Source organism: Dipodomys ordii, unplaced genomic scaffold (assembly GCF_000151885.1).
Source record: "Dipodomys ordii isolate 6190 unplaced genomic scaffold, Dord_2.0 Scaffold89, whole genome shotgun sequence".
In the NCBI taxonomy this organism is placed as follows: Eukaryota; Metazoa; Chordata; class Mammalia; order Rodentia; family Heteromyidae; genus Dipodomys; species Dipodomys ordii.
In genome coordinates this window covers 1,325,873-1,346,598 of record NW_012267305.1, presented here as the reverse complement: position 1 = coordinate 1,346,598, position 20,726 = coordinate 1,325,873, and the positions used below count along the sequence as shown (strand labels likewise).

The 20,726-nt window shown below is 46.1% G+C and overlaps 1 protein-coding gene across 1 annotated transcript in view; it reads right to left on the bottom strand.

Moving 5' to 3' along the window:
- Cd99l2 (CD99 molecule-like 2) overlaps positions 1–20,726 on the bottom strand; it is a 70,155-nt gene that overhangs the window by 817 nt on the left and 48,612 nt on the right. The window contains exons 2-8 of the mRNA XM_013025982.1: positions 20,062–20,127; positions 16,901–16,969; positions 16,694–16,792; positions 14,471–14,536; positions 6,218–6,256; positions 5,215–5,334; positions 500–565 (exon numbers count right to left, since the gene is read on the bottom strand). Of these exons, the coding sequence (XP_012881436.1) occupies positions 500–565; positions 5,215–5,334; positions 6,218–6,256; positions 14,471–14,536; positions 16,694–16,792; positions 16,901–16,969; positions 20,062–20,127 (525 nt within the window). The remainder of the gene's footprint in view (positions 1–499; positions 566–5,214; positions 5,335–6,217; positions 6,257–14,470; positions 14,537–16,693; positions 16,793–16,900; positions 16,970–20,061; positions 20,128–20,726) is intronic.

The following is a 20,726-nucleotide window of genomic DNA, read 5'->3' as shown; positions in this document are numbered from 1 at the left end:
GAAGTCACCTGCTGGTCTGCACAGGTTGTGTCTTTCTGGAGAGATGGGTCACTCCAGGTTCTGACCAAGCCTCGGTTAGTGTTTGAAGCAAGTGAGTGCCATGCAGTGTTTGGTGATTTCACATCAAATGGCTACAGATTCCATTGAGAAGCTATCACACAACTGTGTGTGAACATGCCCAGGGTGGCAATCTTTTCTGTTACCACGGAGTAGAGATGTTTGGGGGTCTAGCTCAGGCAAAGCAAGAGCAGAGGCTGAGCAGCAACAGTACCCAGAAGCCATGGACCTAGCACCACAGAGGTCTGACTGCACTCCAGGTTCCTAAGCTTTTTGACTGATCAGGGAAACAGTTTGGTACCCTGGGTAAATGCCAACTCTGCTGACCCTTCTAGAAGCAGACACTCCTGAGCTCCCTTGCTTCGCAAATCCACCTCTGCTGTATTTTGAAGCCACCGACTGGAACTCGTTTGGCAAGGGACAGTGATCACAAAGTTCTTACCTTGGGGCTCCTCACACACAACGGCTTCCAGATTCTCCCCCTTCACATAGTCCGCATTAAGATTCTCTGCAAAAGGCAAAGGCCTGTTAGCGAGGGACAAGAGACTTCCCCCTGCACCTCTATGATCACACTAGCTGCTCAGCTCCGCCCACAAGAGAAGTCACTGCACGGCAAGGCTCACCACAAAGCTACGGGGCCACATGTGGCCCAGGTGCTGGGTAGGTGGAAGGGAGCCAAGTGTTTCAGGAGTGACTGATGGAGGCAGGGCAGTGATGGTAGATGGCTACACGGGGCTCACTTTGGACATGCCAACAAAGCCTTCTGCTAGCATACGGCCTCTCAGGCAGCACCTGCTCAGGCAGGCCAACTGGCTTCTCCTGGCAGCATGGAGAACTGGGATCCCCACCCAAGCTGCTCTCTGCTCTGCTTTATGATCCAGGCTTGGACTGGCCCCGCCCTGCATCTGCTAAACAGAGCCAAGAATCTATCTTTATGTTCTCCCTTGGTAAGTAACCTGGGGCCTATGGGAAGTGGGGGTGGCCGGGGCGGGTGTTAGCTCTTAACTGATCCACACTGACCAGGCACCAGCTCAAGCCAGTTGGCCATCCTGGGCTACAGACTGGCCTTCCCTTGTGATCGCTGGTCTCCAGATGGAAGTCAGATGGGTCCATGAAAAATGCTGGCGTTACTGTTTGGCCAGGGTGATTGCCACACACCCCCGCTCCAGTGCAAAGCCAGGCAGATGATGAGCCGGTACTTGAAGGCCTTAGGCCTCCCACTCACTGCCAAGATGGCTTTCTTGTTCAGAGATGACTACCAGCAGACATGTGACGGCCCCCCTTCACTCCCCTGAGTCCCTAGCCCCAACAGCAGCCACCTTGGGTCTGGGGACACACAGTCTAGCAGGTGGCATACTCACACATGTATCAGCGAGAGCTAAAGATGGTTGGGGGTGGCAGCCAAATTGGGGAGTGCCAGGAAAGGGAGATGGGACAATAAGCGATGAGAAAGCGCGGCTGGGAAGAGGGGCCAGGGGATGGATAATGAGATGTCCAAGGCCAAAGCACAAGGAGCGTGAGGAAGTCCAAGCACGTTGTTACCTTGACCTTCTGCTGCATCTGAAGGCAACACACGAAGCTTAGAACCAGAAGTAAGAACTCAGCTCCAGGCAACAAACCTCTTGGGCTTTATGTGAGAGGCACTGACCCTTGGCACGGAGAGCAGACACGGAGGTCCAGGGTCGCCTAAGTGGGGGCCTCTTTGCTAGCAACAGAGGCTGAGAGCATCACAGGGCCACAGCGGAGGAGACAGGTCCTCCTACCAGCCACCGGCCGTTTCTCTGGGGGGTTCTTCCTTGGCCCTTCCTGATCTGCAGGTGCTACAGGCCAAGGCTGACTCGAGGCAGAGGCTCAGCGGAATCACAGGGAGGGGAAGGAAGTCTCTCCCCGACTGCTCATGAGCTTAACCTCCTGCACAGACATGCCCTTGGCCCTTCCGGCTGCAAACCTGGATGAGGTGCAAGAAAGTCACCGGTGCACAAAGTACCCACAGTAGCCCCCATGGAACAGAAAGCTCAAAGGAATGTGGGGTTGGAGTCTGGGCACCTACAGAGAAAGCAACTGACCAATTTGGCCCCACAGGCTTGAGTGAGATCAGCAGGGGGCGCTGTGGCAACACAAAGAAGCACTGCTGAGGTGGCCACTGGCTGAGTGGCTGGAAGGCTCCGTGGGTGGGGCTCCCCGAGGCCTGGAAGAATAGCAAAGGCCATCCCTGGGAAGAATTGGGTACCAGGAAGGGACACTGGCTGTTGGAGAGACTCCCTGGAGACAAACACGAGCCAAACCTCAATGGCTTACTAATGCCAAGCTCAGAGCTTAGGCACTTTTAAACATGGTACCCTGGAAGACACTAAACTATAAGAGAGATGATGAAGAGGATGTAGATGAAACCATCCAGCAGGGTGAAGGCAGAAAGAAGGGTGTGGGCCTGGACAGAGCAGTGGTAAAAGGGAGGCATGGCAGGTGTGGTTGTAAAAGGGAAGGCACGGGATTTCCTGCATGGGCCAGGCCTCTGTGGAGCCAGAGTGCTTTGCCTGTTCATTCAACTTGCAAATCCTCACACCCGTCTGCTGGGGGAGACAAGTGGAAAAATGATGGGGCTCCTTGAACCTGAGTGCCCCCCCACCCTGAGGCAAAAAAAGTCCCACTGAGATGTTTATTTGGAGCTTTGGAAATGAACCTTTTTCTCCTCTCTTCCTACTGGTACCTAAGTGGCCTTAAGCCATCATTGGCTTTGTCTGATCATCTGATTTGTCCAGAGACAGAAGGGAGCTGAGGTCCCAGTGGGAGAAAGCCCAGATGGACCACCCTGTCTGTACAACACAAGTCCTCTCAGCTATATGCTGCCCTGCCTGTTCGAGACTGACACATGAGGCTGGCTTTGCACCCACGGGCGCAGCTCTGAAGACACGGGCCCTGGGTGTGAATGATCTGTGTGAAGGGTGCTAAGCTTGACCTTTGTAGCTGTGACCAGTCAGGGTCCACCTTGACCTTGACCTATGTACCTGAGCCCCTTTATCCTCTAGTGGGGACACTATCACAAGCTTGGGCTCTGAGAGAAGGGACCTGAGCAAAGTTCATCAGATCCCAGGGCGCCTGCTCTGAGGTGTGTGTCTCCAAGCATGGAGACAACCATTATCTGCTACAGGGCCTTGGCACAATGTAGAAACCTGGTTTTGTGGAAATCCCAAAGTTGCAGGAATCAAGTTTGAAAACTCCTAAGAGTCCTGTGTGCAGCGTAGAGTTGAGGGGTTTATGTCATTCGGTGCCTTGTTGACAAAGCAGCTGAGCCAGATGACGCCCATGCCCAGGCTCTCCTGCTAACCCTGTCTGTGTCATGGTGGCCTCTTTGGTTTGTGAAACCTCACCAGGCCTTTTGTGTGGCTTTTTGTGTCCCTGGAAGCTGTGAAGGTGACCTTCTCTGGGGAAAGGGTCTTTGCAGATGTGGATGTTTCAAGATTATGTACTTGGTTTGTTTGGAAAACCTTACCTAGGAACCTGCTGACTCCTACATTTGGGGCTTATAGTCTGAACTGCTCACACCCACTTCATGACTAAGACCCAAGCCCAAGCACAAGTGGCCAATTTCCAACTTGCTTCCCAATTACATGGGTAAGGAAATGGCCAGATGAAAATGTGTCCAGGGGTTAGAGGTATGGCTCCAGGTGGCAGAGCACCAGCCAAAGAAGAAGTCTCAGATACTGAATCCTATGTTCACGCTCTCTCCCTCCCTACCTCCCTTCCCTCCCTTCCTTCCCTCCCTCCTTCTCTCTCTCTCTCTCTCTCTCTCTCTCTCTCTCTCTCCCACACACACACACACACACACACATATACACACACACACACACATACACAAATGTGCCTATGTGCTTCTGGCTAAAAAAGACCTACACTCTAAGTATGGCTATGAGCACATCACTGCATATGTGACAGTTACAAAATTAATCAAGTTACTTGGTAGGCAGTGCTTTGGTTGTGATTGGTATAGCTGGTCAAACAGACTCTATCTCGTCCTCTCCATTTCCCACTTTGTCCTACAGCACAGGTTAACCCAAGTGTGACCTTTTTGAAGAGTGAGCTACTCATCAGACTCTTAGTCTTTCTCTGGCCAGCAGACAGCTCTCCTTCTCAAAGCCCTGGCTCAGGGCCTCTCCCCCTGCTCACAGTCCCCAAGATAGGGACAGTCCCTGGCCACAGGGAAGGCCATGGCAGTGGAGCAAACCCACCTGCTGGAGCACTGATGGCCTTGGGGACAGAAGCTGCCTCTACTCTGCTGTGATCTCTTCTTCTTTCAAAGGTGCCAGAACAAGATGGGAGATAGGGGCTTACAGCTATCTTCCTCTTCCTCCTTGCTCCTCATTCTAGGCCCAGACCAGGACACTGACACCAAACTGTCCCGACACCTCTTCTTCCTAAACTCGGCCCTCTCTTCAAATGTAGCAGTGTTCTCGTTTTGCTTTTGAAGTGGGGGTGATGGATAGCACTAAGCGCTCCTGTTCCTATATGATAGCCAAGTCGGGGGCTCCCCGGTGTCACTCTACAACAGTTTAATTCACCCTTAAACTCCCCACCCATGCCCAGAGTCTAAAACACCACCAATCTTCCAAGTCTAGTGGGGACAAAAGCCACAGTCTGTTGCTTTGCTTACATTTCCACTCCTTCAAACAATTCATGATTCCCTTCATTTTAAAGTATCTAGTTCAAGCACTGACCTTACAAGAGATCAGAACCAGAAAGGGGGCATTGCCACCAACCCAAGAGCTCTGGCTTGCTTGAAGGCACTTGCTACCATGACTAAGACACCCACAGAGACCACAGTCCTGTGGTCACAAAAGCAGGCACTGTTAGGAGAGACCTGTGGCTCCAGGGATCCCATGGTTCCTCCCACACTAGGAGAAGAAGACATCATACTGGCCAGCAAGCTTTGTCCTCACAGACATTGGGCCTCTGGGAACTGGGCACCTGAAGCAAAGAGTCGCCTCATCTGGCTCCATCTGTTCTTTGAGGCTGTTATACATTTTAGTTCAGCCCACATTTTCCCCTAAGGATTTCCTAAACAGCTCTCCCATACCCAGGCCCTGGAAGCCTGCTTACACGCTGCTCTCTGTGGAAGGGGGTTGGCCGCCCAAGCCCCTTTCCCAGCTCAGCCGCACTTACGCTGAATGCTGAAACAGAACTTCTTCTGCTGGTAGGAGATGTAGCTGGACACTGCCCCAATCAGGGCCATGGCCAAGGCGCTGGCCACTCCTGCGATGGTGCCAGTCTCTGCAGACATGCCTGAGCCTAGAACAACAGGGAAAGTTGACAAGAGTTGAGCACAAAGACACAGTAACACAAGGCTCAGCCCAGGACTCTGCTTTGCTTTAGCCCTGGGCTAAGCTGGTTTAGAGACCCATCACACCCCGAGCCCGCACGAGACGGGTGTGCCACATAGTCAAGACATGACTATGGCACAGTGCCCCTTGGATTTGCCAAGTGCTTCTGGTCTTCTGTAAAAACTTCCATTTGGAGGAAGGGCGAAAGGGCATGGCCTTCCTCTTACTGAGGCCCCCGAGACAACAGGATCTGGGGATAGCGGACTCCCCAGTGGCCACCTCAGCCTGGGAACTAGATCTTCATGCCAGTTCCCTCAAATAACTGCTCCTCCGTGCTATGGGTCTCAGTAGTCTCTACCATGGGCTTCTTCATCCCAGGCCCAAAGGCAATAGGGTAATCATGACCCAAAAGCTCTGAAACCATGAGCAAAAATATATCCTTCCTCCTTTTTTGTGCGGGTACTAGGGTTTGAACTCAGGACCTAGCATTATCTCTCAGTGTTTTCATTCAGGGCTAGTGCTCTACTGCTTGAGTCACAGCTCCACTTCCGGCTTTTTGTGGATGGTTAATCGGAGGTGTCTCACCAACTTCCTGCCTGGACTGATTTTAAACTACAATCCTTAGATTTCAGCCTCTTGAATAGGGAGAATTATAGGCGTGAGTCACCAATGCCCAGCTCTTTCCTCCTTTGTAGTTGATAATTTCAGGTATTTGGCCATAGTGGTGAAAAACTAACACAGAAACATGCAGAGGAAAAGAAGGGAGATCAAGTCTGCAACCGGAAAGGGCCAGTACATGTTCTCCGCCTAGTTCCTACCAGAAACTCTAAAGCACAGACACCCACCAGATCCAGGGTCGTCACTGCTGCCGTATCCACCGTCACCTAGAGAGAAAGCACAAAAGCACTTAGTGTCTGCTGTGGCCCTTCAACCAGTGGGCTTCAGAGTCAGCACAGCGAGGGAGCTACCAGGCTCTGAGCACTTTGGTTTTTTGGCAGTCCTGAGATTTGAACTCAGGGCCTGGGTTCTGTCCCTGAGCCTCTCCATGCTCAAAGCTCGCACTCTACCACTTGAGCCACGGCGCCATCTCTGGCTTTTTCTTAGTAGTTCATTGGAGGTCAGAGTCTCACGGATTTTCCTGCCTGGGCTGGCTTCAAACTGTGATCCTCACATCTCAGCTTCCTGAGTAGCTAGATTACAAGTGTGAGCCACCGGCACCCAGTCCTGAGCACTTCAAAAACTTCATACACATTGTGCTCCACTTTATCTCCGTTCTCCAATGAGACAGTGGCACTCAGCACACCATATGAATGCCATCACCATGCGTCTCCTAAGCAGCTACTGTCCAGCTACAGGGAACATAAGGGCCAGCTCATTATGTCATATCCACTCCTCACATGCTCACAGCTCTGAAACATCGCAGACATGTCCAACAGATGAGTGTTGACAGGCCTTGGGAAGGATGGCAGAAGGGAGGTTGGGAAGGTTGACAGTGCTGAAAGAGGAAGGATTGCTGTGACAGACCACACCCACCTCACTATGGTGATGGCTACACACGTGTTGAAACTGCATCGGGACACACTCACACCTGAGTGTGCACATGTACACACAGAAACTCCATGACAAACCACTGCTACCATTAATTTCAGGATGGCACTCAGTCTGAGCCTCAGTCTGGCCTTCATCTGCCTTCCTTCTTAGGGCTGAATGGTGACTGATAGAGAGGGCCATAGCTTCCAGGGCCCTTGGGGAAAACTCGGTGAGAGTGTTGGAGACAATGCACTCTGACATCTCCTTCACCAGGTTCACAGAGTGTAAAACCGCGCTGCTCTGGTGACGAAAGATGGAATGGAGGAACAGGTAAGAGGGGTAGAGAAGTCTTTGTGCTTTCCACTCAATATTTCGCTATAAAGCTAAAGTTGCTCTAAGATATAAACCCTATTACTGAGAAAAGTCATCAGGTGAAAGATGAGGTATGCTATACTCCCATCGGGAGTGCATTTTGTGCTAAAAGCATTCAGAAAAATCTCAGATACTTACAGAACAAGGAACACCAGTATTTCTGTTTTGTTTGGGTTTTGAGACAGAGTCTTGTCAGATAGCTCAAGCTATTCTCCAACTCTACATCCTGCTGCTTCAGCTTCCTGAGTGCTGAGATTAAAGGGATGTGGCCCCAGGCCCACATGCATTGGTAACAAGGGCAATCACAGCTGTGGAGAAGCAGAGAGGGAGGAGGGCAGGAGGCATCGTGTGTGTTAACGTGTCAGCCGTGGCGTTTGGAGTCTGATGGCACTAGCTTGTCAGTGCTACTCTCTGCTGTGCTGTCACTACATTCCTTGGTTTGAGTCTGAGTAATTCAAGCTTTTCTTTCCTCCCTTCAAGCTAGAATAAAGTTCCATGTTCTTGCCTTTCTGTCCTTCTTAGTACTTGGCAACAAGAAAACCCAGCACTTTGAATAGTACCCGCCATGCGAGTGCTGAGCGAGGAACTGGCAGGTTGCAGAAAATAAATACAGGATTCCCCTTGCCTAATTCCTTGTCCAAGACTGATTGAGTCCCAAAGCTCACGACGTTGTGCACCCAGCACTTCCTCTCTGATCGCATCATTATCGGGAGCACCGTCCTAAGGTCATAAGTAGCATGTGATTCTGCTCATCTACACAAGCGATCCCATCCTGTCGTCATCCTGGGAGGCGAGTTAACAAGTGGAAGATCAATTCTTTCTCATCGAGTTGAATGAATTAGTTAGCCACCTGGGCCTAGCCTCTGTGGCCTCGGCCAAGGTCATGGCTTTGAAAGTGCACACACTCTGAACACATTCTCTGAGCTCAGAATGAACCCAGCTATTCTGTAAAGTATACACTGTGCAAAACTGAAATGGGCCAAGTGGCAAACACTGACCTAAAATAACGAAGTCAATGTAATCCATGAAAATGAATCCAGGGCTGGGAAGGTGGCTCAGTGGTAGAGTGCTTGCCTTACATGCATGAGGCCCTGGGTTCGATTCCTCAGCACCACATAAGCAGAAACAGCCAGAAGTGGTGCTATGGCTCAATTGGTAGAGCGCTAGCCTTGAGCTGAAGAGCTGAGGGACAGCGCCCAGGCCTAGAGTTCAGGCCGCACAACCGGACCCAAAAAAAAAGAAAAGAAAAAAAAATAAATCCAACCCCAGTTCCATCAAAAACAATCAACCCAACAGACAGACTCTGTTGGACCTCGATTTTTATCAGACATTTTCCTGCAGTGTCCATCACGGTGCAATATGCTTTCAGTATAGATACCTGAGCCCACACTTAGCTACATGCAGTTTTGTGGCTGATCCTGCAGTGACAGTGCCACTGAATCTGGATCACCAGAAAAATCATTGATCTTATTAGAGAAAGGACAGACAAAGGAGACTTCAGTAAAAGCAGGCTTAAGAAGGCAAAGCAAAGGCATGCACCCTCAGACCACAGAGGAGGGCAGGAGGGCTCAAGGTGTGCTGGGCTGGGCTCTGAAGACATCAGAGTTAAGATGTCCTTAGCTTCCAGAGACTCGGTTGTCATCAATGCCTCCCACATGTCCAGATGTGGACTTGTTGGCCTTGGATGGTCAGACCAAAGCTTGTATATTTTTTTTTTACAGACTTTGGAGTTTGAGGGCAGCAAGACCCTGCTGTATGTCACAAGCTGTTCCTAGTGGAACACTGTGCACAGTCCAGGACATGATGCTTTATCTACATACAAGCTAGGATTCTCAAAAGTCAGGATTCCCCCATTCCTGCCAACCGTTATGCAGCAGGGGCCCTGTAGAGCAAGAGGCTCAGTGAGGAAGTTGTGTACAATGGCTTCAATATATTTTCTCCACTCTGAGAGCTGCGTTGAAGTTGATGATTGACATCGTGGTAATGTGGGGAGGCGGGGCCTTTAATAAGTGATTAGGCACAATGTAGTATCGGCAGAGCAAGCACAAGGCCAAACCTCAGTACTATAACTAAGATTTACAGAGAGACACTAAAGTCCCTGTTCTAGGTCTGGATTCGTTCCAAGAGCAAGTTGTTATAGAGTCAGATACCCCTGTGTACAGGGTTCCAAAGCCCTGTTCCCATGTGCCCTTTGACTTTTCTTCTAGCCCAAGAACTTCACCAGATGTAACCACCCGCTATAGCCTTGCAATCTCCAGAGCTATGAGGTAGATACACTAGGACACTGGGAATAAGCCCCAGTGTCAATGTCTCAATACATCTATGTACACATGTTATCAGCCTTAAGTCCCACAGAGGCTCACACCAGAGGAGGCAACAATATAATGTGTGTCTCTCCAATGGCTCACAGTGAGTGCTGATGCACATGGATGCCAAGGACACAGAGGCACATCACATAGTAGGACTATCACAATGGCAAGGGGTTCTCTAGTATTCAAGAATGCTGGTGAATGAGCTAGACTATAGCAAGTCGTAGCAAAGACTTCTAGAGATTTTTTTAATGTAATTATACAAAAGTCAACAGAAAAGCAAAAAGAAAAAGAAAAGTTTAAAAATGAATCAACAAAGCCAGATGTGGTGGCTCACACCTGTAATCCCAGCACTCACGAGGCTGAGGCAGGGAAGGATTACAAGCTCAGTGCCAGTTTGGGCTACATCGTGAGACCTGTATGAAAACAAATAACCTAAAATAAAGAAGATAAAGCTTGCTTTGAAGGACTCCCAGACACCGAGTTAAAGTGAAATGCACACATATTCCACAGCACACGGGGCACCCTGGCTGAGGCATCAGCCCCTCCAGCAAGGCCTTCCAGTTTCACAAAGTCTCCAGGATACAGATCTTGTCTGTCCTCTCCGTCAGCACTGACAACAGTCTCCCTATAGATCACACAATGGGGGCTTTCCCCAATCAACACGAGTCCTATGTAGAGCCCCCAAGAGCGACGGCAGAGCAGCCCCATGTGTGCACCACACTCCCTGCTCTGTGTAGTGGTAGACAGGGAAAGGGATCCGAAGTCTCTTCACATTCAACAACATACTCTTTCCTTGTGTTATGAAAGCTGGAAAGAACATGGAAAGTGGTCCAAAGAAGAAATCATTCGAGTACCTCTCTATGAGGGAACTAATGTTATCAGAAGAGCCCACTGTTGGGACTTCAACAAACTGTAACCTCTTTCCAGAAGATCAGTGTCCAAAATATCACACAGTGAGGAGTTCAGCACATGAATGGGCCCCAGGGAAGGAAACATAACATGAGTCCCTAACAGTAAAAGAACACACGAGAGGACCCAGATACTTCAAGACAGTGACAGTAAATACAGCCAACATGGAAGTATTTCCCTCAGAGATTCAGCAGAACAAATGGATAAATAAAATGTGTCTAACTATATAAATATTATCCAGGAAAAAGAGAGGTTGAGGCATGCTGCAACATGAGTAAACTTTGAGGACATGACACTGAGTAAAACGAGCAAATGTACAAGGCTACTGTTTTCTATAGATACAGGATATAAATTTTGAGGACTGAGACTGGGACTTGAACACAGGGCCTCAGGCTTGCAATTGGCTTTCTTGATTTTGGCTGGCACGCAACCACTTGAGACACACCTCAAGTCTATCATTTTGCTGGTTAATTGAAGATGGAGCCTCACACACTTTTCTCTCCAGGCTGGCTTTGAGCTGTGATCCTCAGATGTCAGCCTCCTAAGTAGTTAGTATTATAGGCATACAGTGCTTTGTGGATTAAAATAATTTTATGTTATAGAGTGATCAAAACTTTAAAAAACTGAAAGGCTCAAGAGAGAAACTTGGGGGTTTGGGAGATGCTGGAAGACTGGAGAATCCAAGCAGTGAGACCAGAGAGGCGAGACTTATTATTTGTCCTTTACTCTCTCAGATGCTTAGCACCTTCTTATCAGAAAGCTTAAATTCTGCTGAAGAGAGGTCCAGAAGGTGAATACAGGAAATTGAAAAAAAAGATTTATCATTTGTGATATTGTGAAATAAACCCCAAATTGAAAAGTGAGTGACAGGAAGCAGCTGGCTGGGTCTGGACACCTGCTGGCCGAGTGTGGAGATAGGTGAGCACGGGTTGTGCAGACGCCTAGCATGAAATACAGGACAATAGCTGCCAGTGGCATCCCCTGAGGACCAAAAGGCTGTGTTTGGAGGCAACCAGTACTCAGAGGGGAACAAGGATACCAAGTCTGGAGTACCATCTCCTTTAGCCCTTGGACATAAAGTGGGCATTCATGCTTCTTTACGCATGCGTCCTATCTCTCGAGAGCCCTCTTGGTGACCCAGACCATGTCCCTACCAAACGGCTGCCATCTTCATGAGGATGGGACTGTACTCCTACCGTGTTTTTTTTAGCAGTGCATGCTTTGGGCCTTAAACATCTGGGTATAAAAATGCGGCCTTGCAAAGGACATAATATTTCAAGTTGGGGTTTTGCAGAAGTGATGGGCAGCCTTCAGGAGGGGAACTAGGCTCTTACATTAACAGTCAGAAGAGCTTGCTTCCTGTCTGTGAGCTCACCACCATGTTTGTCTACAGTGAGGGTGCCGGATGAGCAAGGCAGGAAGAGCTCTCATCTTCCTGGTGGACTCCCAGCCCTAAGAACAGGGGGAGTGCATGCCTGATGTTTAGGCCATCCACACTACATCACTGTGCTTCAACAGCCAAGACGGGAAAAGACACATACGTGACACCTGTGAATTTTTTAGCCAGCATTCACCTCCCTGCTGGATATGGATACACTGAGTTGGACACCCAACAGGCATGAGACCAGCAAGGGAGTTGGGAAGGGCCCAGCGGGGGAGGGGGGGAGAGAACATTAAGTAGAAGGGGATCACCAAAATCTGATGGGACAGAGCTCATTCAGGCCAGAGGGCTGTGGCCATCAGGGAAGTCGTTGGGATTCACAGTGGGAATGCCAGGGAGTAAAAGACGGAGGGGATACTGCAGGGGTAAAGCTTCATGGTCTCAAGTTTTTCAGTCAAAGAAAGCAGGTTGGGCTGGAAGGGAGTCATTGTGGAGGAGAAAGGTTTAGTGTCATTCTTTTAGAAAAAGGCAAGAGGATGACCTATGACAAATGACTGTCATTTTACCTAAAAAGGGGGGCTCTGTGAAGGGTAATAGTTTTCTGGTGGAAAAATAGTTAACATATGATTTCAAAAATACACTCTAGAAGGGCTGCTGCATCTATGCCCCAAAGAGTCAAGGCTGGAAATGCATTAATTGGGTTCTTTTCTTTTTGTTGAATCTGATCATTTCTTTAAATGTGACACTCTCCCTTTGCTCACAGCCCAGTCGTGTTTTCGTGTAAAGGGTAGTGTCTCAACTCCCACTGTGGGCTTCAGTTTCACACTTGTCCTTTCTGCAGGGACTCTTTGACAACCACATGACAGAGGGAATAACTGAAGCGAACAATTGATTATTCTTTACAAGAGAAGTTCCAATATGAGCCTAATTAAAGAATTTCCTAACACTTCTTCCTTGCTAAAACAAGTACTTTTAATAAAGAAAAGCCTCTGACATGTCATTCAGAGTCTCATTCGTGTGCGTGCTTACACACACACCTCCCGCCTTCCTCTCCCCATCTGAAATACCATTTGTCACCCAGGAGTAATTGGCTAATTTGCTGGCTTTGCCCTTTAAATGTTCCATGTTCTCCTGACACCCGTGAGTTTCATTTCAAAGCTTTGGGGGCTTTTTTTCCTAGAGATGAAACCGTCTGGAAAGGTGTTTCGAAGGACAAATGTGACCGTGGTATACTTTAATCAGGAGAGAACACTGCTCCCATATGAAAAGCACGCAGTTCTTCCAAAAAGAAAAAAAAAGGAGCAAATGTGATGACTACAGCCAGGGCTATGGGAGTATTTCAAGGTTCCAATCTGATACACTTATACCTTGTAACCCCCTCATCCTGTCACAGCAGATTGCCATGACAACAGGTAACAACCAAAGAGTTACAAACAACAACTTACCATGCAAACGTGTGATCAGAGCAAGTTAAGATGTACAAGATACAGCCACAGGTTATAACCCTACTTGGTCTTGCTACGTCAAATCTGGCCTGCCATCTCTCCATACTTAGGAGCAGATATGATGTATGCTATAATGAAAGATTAAATGGTTGGTAGCTTGGAGGAACTCCATAGGATACAATTTTTTTTCTTTTTTTTTTTTTTAGGTCCAGTCGTGGGCCTGAACTCTGAGCCTGGGCACTGTCCCTCAGCTCTTCAGCTCAAGGCTAGCACTCTACCACTTGAGCCACAGCACCCCTTTTGGCTTTTTTTCTGCTTATGTGGTGCTGAGGAATCGAACCCAGGGCCTCATGCATGCAAGGCAAGCGCTCTACCACTGAGCCACCTTCCCAGCCCCGGCTTTTTTCTTTTTGCTTATGTGGTGCTGAGGAATTGAAGCCAGGGCCTCAAGCATGCAAGGCAAGTGCTCTACCACTGAGCCACCTTCCCAGCCGAATTTTTTTTGTTTTCTTTTATGTCTTGGTAGGATCTCCTCTAATTATAGTGGTGATTACTGAAATCTACACATGTAAAATTTCATAGATACATTAGCCCCCCCCCCACACACACAGAATATGTCTAAACTCTGATGAAGTCTGAGTAAGGTCTGGAGGTGACTTTTCAGTGTAGTAGTGCTCTCAGCTTCCTGGCTTAGCAGTGTGCCGTGATTATATAAGCCATTATTACCCTCAGGAAAAGTTGGGTTTAAAAGGATACAGGAACTCTCCTGAACTATTTGTAAGTCCTTAACTATTTCAAAACAAAGGGTGTTTCCAAAGCTACCTGACTTGTTACGAGCCTCTCAAAAAGAATTTTTCATAGTGATTGGCTTCTTCCACCTCAGAACAGACAGGCCCTCCAGCCAGTCACTGTCCTTGGTGCTATCTGACAAACAGACTTTTGCTAACATGGAGACAGTAGCCCGCACAGTTTCACAGTATAAGGAGTGTCACCACAAAAGGGTGGTTTCTCTAGGATGATTCCTTCAAGTTGCATGAGCCCCACCGTTCCAAGGGAACCCCAACTTGCAAGCTGAGTTGTCTAGGTACCCACTTCTCATTTCCCTGAGGTTGAGCAAGGAAGGTTTGACAACTCAGTTGTGCTACCTACCTTTATTTTTATCAGGCTTGTATGCACCACCTCCTAAGATGTCTTCAAGATCCTTGTCTGAAATACCTAGAAGAGACATAATATGCATTACAATGACCCAAAGAAAACGTCAGCAAGAAGAAACTCCTATTTGTTAGTGTTGCCCAGCATTTACTAAAATGTCACCTCCATTTATGAATGGCCTTCATGGTGCTGGGGATTTAACTGAATGGTAGAACATGTGCCCACCATGATTGAGGCCTGGATTCTATCTCCAGCCCCCCAAACTCAATGTCCTGATGGAGGCGACAGGCAAAATTCCAAGACTGTTAAGATACACACCCTAGATGACTTCTTGTATCACTCTGGGTGAGTGGGGTGTGGAGAAGATACACAGTATCTCTGAGATTAGATTATATTTCGGGCCAAAGGTGAAACAATTCTGCTAGTGTAATTAAGGTATGTTAATCAAATAAAGACTAGTTTGGGTGGGCCTGACTTAGACAAGTGATCCCTTCCAAAGCAGGTTTGGGCCTTCCCAAGCCTCAGACACCAGAAGCAAATAATAGACTCTTTTGATCTCCTGACCCTCTGCTTCCCACTGGCTTTCTCCTGCTAGTCTTGGACAGGTAGCCATTCTCCCTATAGCTGGAAAGAAAGATTCTCCTTCAATAACCACAAGAAAACCTAAGTTCAGATGAGATTCCAGCCCTGGCTGATACCATCACTGCAGCCACAGGAGACCCTGCAAAAAAAAAAATAAAAAAAACCTGCTTCCTGACTTTTTTAGAACTTACGAAGTTTCTAACACTTTGTTACAGAGTCACAGAAAAGTTCATTACAGCTCACCCATGGAGTGTGTATATTTGGGTATTCTATGGAATGAAATGGAACGTCTGCTTAATGTATTTCCATACTCCAAATACTATTCACAACTATGGAAGTTCTGCTTCTAACTGGTGTTAGCTGCTTTGGGTCGTAGGAAACCACATTTACTGGACAGAGGAAAGGATGCATCAACTATAGTCACACCAACCTAAATACCTGGTAGCTGTATTCTTTTAATGAATGACACAAGCCTGTCAATATAGGAACCTAAATACCTGGTAGCTATATCCTTTTAATGAATGAGACAAGCCTGTCAATATAGGAAAATCACTGACTGTACTGACTGTTGATAAGATTTTGAGTGTTATCATGTTTCAAAGCCAGTCCAAGCAAGAAAGTCTGTGAGACCCTTATCTCCAATTAGCCAACAAAAGACCAGAAGTTGAGCTGTGGCTTGGGTAGTAGGAGTGACAGTCTTGAGCATAAAAGCTAACAGACAACACCCAAGTCCTTAGTTTGAACCCCAGAACTGGCACACACAGACAAAAAGATTTTGAGTGAAATTTAGGACTGTTAAAAGCTTGAATATACTATACTACTGTGAGTTTAATAGCTTCTCAATATTTAAAGACTTGTCCTAATAAAAATGGTGGTGACATCACCAAATATGACTTTTGGTCCTGCATAATGAAGTGTGACATTATTTTGAAGGTCACCAATGTTTTCCAAATGTGCCATGTTAATAAACCACAAATGCTGCAAGTCCCCTGAAAGTGAATGAGGAAAGTTCCCGATCTATTTTCATATTCCACACCACACGTAGCATGAAAACATAAATACTGTTTGGGATTTGTTGTTCTATCACAAAAGTCTTCCCACACCGACCTGAGAAGTCTACTCAAATATTCCCCCACCTTTCCAGCTACATATCAGTGTGAGACTGAATTTTCTTGATCTACCTCAAGTACAGCCACATATCAGAGCTCGATGGAGACAGACATGTGAGATCCATAATAATGTCTCAGAATAAGCCAGACATTAAAGGGATTTTCAAAAAATGCGAATACGAATGTTCTCAGTAAATTAGGTTTTTGTCTGGTCAACTATTTATTCCTCATAAAATGAGCTACATACATTAATGTACATGGCTTTCGTATTTCTCACATTAGACTAATAGTTACTCCTCAATGTTCAGTTCTAAGATGCTAAATGCTGATAAATAGAGCCCACAGAAGCAAAAGTTCTTGAGCAATTCGGTCATTTGTAGAGTCCTAAAGCCAAACAGTTTCAAGCACTGCTGAGCTAAGATGCTCCTGTGGCTTCAAGTGGCCTAGGCTCTGTGGGCTGTTGCAGTCAATGAAGTAGAACCACTAGAAGCCATAGAGCTCGCCAGTGATTTCAACAGCTTGGGCTTACCTCCTTCTCCTGCTGTACTTGGGTTCCTGTGGCCATCATTTCGATCATTTTTATCATCCAAGGCATCAGCTAAGTCAAAATCATCTATTGCAGGGATCCCTGAAAGAAAAGAAATAGCCAAATGCTTAAACTATATGTAGCTCAGAGACTGTCCCAGAAGGGGCTCCACGGGACCCTCCCCTACCGGCCTCAGAGAGGGTCTCTTACCTGCAGCATTTACTGGAGCTCTGGTTGCTCCTGGCCTCTTGGTTGTGGTGCTAACATAGTCCCATCTCTCTAAAAGCAGGAGGGAGAATAGCAAGGGCCATATGTTTACTAACGAAATGTGTATCTGCTTCATAGCTTCAAGAAGTCATTCCATAAATAGAGTACTACTGTCTTGGTGCTTGAGGCCCTTACATGATCTCTAAAGAGTTCCATAAAACTGAAATTCATATCTAACCACAAAAATCTCAACATCCAAAGCAATCAGGAGAAAAGAATCAAGTTAGAACCATCATAGGACCTGATTTCAAAATATACTACAAATCGACAGTCATCAAAACAGCATGGTACTGGCATTAACATACAAATCAGTTTAAAAAAAAATAGAAACCCCAGACATAAGTCCACACACCTACGGTCAGTTGATCTTAGACTAAGGAGCCATGAACATACACTTGGGGGAGGACAATTTCTTCATAAATGATGTTGAGAACACTAAATATCCACATACAAAAGAATGAAATTGGACCTTTAGCTCATACCAAGTACAATCAACTAAGAAAAAAACTAAGAGCTTCAAACATAAGATTTGAAATTGTAAAATTACCAGAAGCAAATATAAGGAAAGCTTCTCGACATTGTTCTAGGCAAAGAATTTTGGAAGTATAACAACCCCCCTCCCCAAAAAAAAAAAACCAACACAGTCAACCGAAGTGAAACAATAAATTGTTTCACAAAAGCTTCTGCACAGTCATGCAGACAATCAACAGTGAATCACAAGGTCGTGCTTTCATGAGATGAAGACATGCCCTAGCCTCCATTCTCTCATTGCATCGTAAGGTCAACTAACTGGGGATTGAGTACTTTTGAGACCTGAGCAAGAGAAATCATCCTCGCAAGTTTTTGCTAATGTTTGATATTTGGTCACAGTGATAAGACAGTTAACCAATACTCTGTAAGAATTTTAAAATCTAGCCAGGCACTGGTGGCTCATGCCTATAATCCTAGCTACTGAGGGGACTAAGATCTGAGGATCGTGGTTCAAAGCCAGCCCCAGCAGGAAAGACCATGACTCTTACCTCCAATGAGCCACCAGAAAACCGGAAGTGGTGCTGTGGCTCAAAGTGGTAGAATGCTAACCTTGAGCAAAAGAGTTCAGGGACAGTGCCCAGGCCCTGAGTACAAGACACATGACCAACCTCCCCTCCCCCCCAAAAAAGAATAATAAAATCTGCTTGTCCATTTCAATGAAACATCCATCTGGAATTTTAGCAGTGTTTATTTTGAGTCTGTCAGTCAAATGGGGCAATTCCTAAAGCATGCCCACATACAGCCTGTTCCTCTAATCACCTTATTCAAAGTACTCACCTTGTTCCAAGTACTGTGCTAGGTGTTTCACATAGCCACTTATATAATCACTATAATATTCCTACAACATAGGACTTCTTGTTTTTATATAACAGATGATGAAACATGTTTCAAAGAAAGGTGACTTACTCAAAGTGACAGTTGACTAAGTGATAGATCGAGGGTTCAGACACCCAGTAAGTCTGACTTTAGAACCCCTCAATTTCTCAACCCATATATACAAAGGTCTTGTAAACCAATTTAAAAGACAAGAACTACCAGCTGAGAAATGGGGAAGCATATACACAGACAATTCACGAAAGTAGAAAATGCAATTGGCCAATACTTGTATAAAATGCCATAATCAGGACGATGAATAATAATCAACGATGTAATCTGTTTGTCATATAGGGAACATACTTTTGACTAGTAAACTCTGCTCCTGTTGAAGATGTGGGAACACAGGTACAACTATGACAGCATCAGTGAAAGTATACAATATCCCACCTACTGTGGAATACAATTTGACAGAAATTGGTAGGATGGATATACTTTCTGGCTGGCAGCTTCATCTCACTTAGGCACAAAGAATATGGTCAAACATATTCAATGTAGCTTTACTTTGAATTATACATAAAGCCAACAAATCATAAATCTGCCAGTAGGAAATTGGCAGATAAGTCATGGCCAAATCCACATCATTGGAATCCTGGTTCCATGAGGCACCATTTGCTATGCTGTATCTCCTCAGTACTTGAAACAATAATGACACACAGCTGGCACTCAGACCTCTGCTTAATGTACACTAATTAGCAGTTGAGAACGATAAGGGATATTGGTTATATATGTGTTGGTATGTGCGTTATCTATTTTACATATATATTTATTTATTTATTTGGAAAAAAGATGTAATTAAGAGGAGGCCATCAAGATAAGATCATATCAGATTATACAGAGGGGCCTGAACAGTAACAAGTGTTCTCATGAGAGCCAAAGGACACAGAAAGGGTAGCATTTTGTGAAGGAGCGGGTGATGTAGCCACAAGCCAAGGAATGTAAGGGACCACCAGCAGTAGGGCAACTCAGGGAAGCATTGTTTTCCTAGAGCCTTTTGAGGGAGTGGGGATTTGTTGACAAATGGACTTAGAATGTCTATTTTCCAGAACTTTGACAGGATAGTTATATTCTTTTAAGCCATGCAGTGTATAGTCTTCATCATGGCAGCTGGAAAAAAAATCTATTAAAAATAGATATGTTCTCTCAGGCCTTCAATATACTTTAAATGAAAAAGTTATAAAATAACACATGTATGAGTATATGAAAAAACCCTAAAGAAAAGTAATTGAGATCAACATACTCCATACTGACTGAGAGTGGTACTCTCTTGGGAAAATTGGTACATATTTTCAACAAATACCTTACATAGTCTTATTTTCTTTTGGAGGTCCTGGGGCCGGGGTACTGACCCTGAACTTTTTTTTTTTTTTGCTCAAGGCTAGCGCTCTACCACTTAGACACACAGCTCTATCTCCTGTTTTTATGTAGTTCACTGGAGGTAACAATCTCACAGGCTTTCCTAGCGGGTCTGGCTTTGAACCAAGATCCTCAGATCTCAGACTCATGAGTAGTTAAGATTACAGACATGAGTCCGCAGTACCCTGCCTTATTTTCTTTTAAACAGAATTTATGAAAACCAACTTCATATGATCAAATGAAATCTAGGCTACCTGTTCTTTTCTTGAAGATAGATTATGAATGAGTAGTCCATATTAATCAGTATCAATTGCTTTCAATAATTTATTTAATTTGGTACTCACGCTTCAGTGGAGAATTTTTTTTCCGAGCATCCTCCGGATTAGAATCATCCCTGACATCCCCATATCCTACAAGTAAAAAGGTAAGTTTTCAATTAAATATTTTCTCCCCAAACAAAATAATACTTACATATTCTCTCCTTCTCTCTCCTCTTGTATCATCTCCTTTATTCTTCTTATTCCCTCCTCCTCCTCCCCATTTTCTTTCCTCCCTCCCTCCCTATCTTCTTTCCTTCCTTCTTTCCTTCCTTCCTTCTTTACTTCCTTCCTTTCTTTCCTTCTTTCCTTACTTTCCTCCTTCTCTTCCTGCTCATCCTCCTTCCCCGCTCCCTTTGTCTCTGTCTTGGGGACTGAAGAGTAAATCTAGGACATTACACATGGTGGACAAATACTCTCTCACTGAGCTACATCAACAGCTCTTCTGCAATATATTCTCTTATTTATTTACTTTATTGTTATTATAGAGGTGACATACAGAGGGGTTACATCGTACAGTGTCTTCTGTTCCCTCACTCTCTCCCAGTCCCTCCCATCTCCACCCACGAGTTGCATAGTTCACTTTGATCGGTGTCCAGTGAGTTCCACTTCTACACTTTTTACCCTTTTTCCTTGGATTTTGTGCTCTCCCCTCACCCTCCCACAGATATGTACATGAATACACCATATGT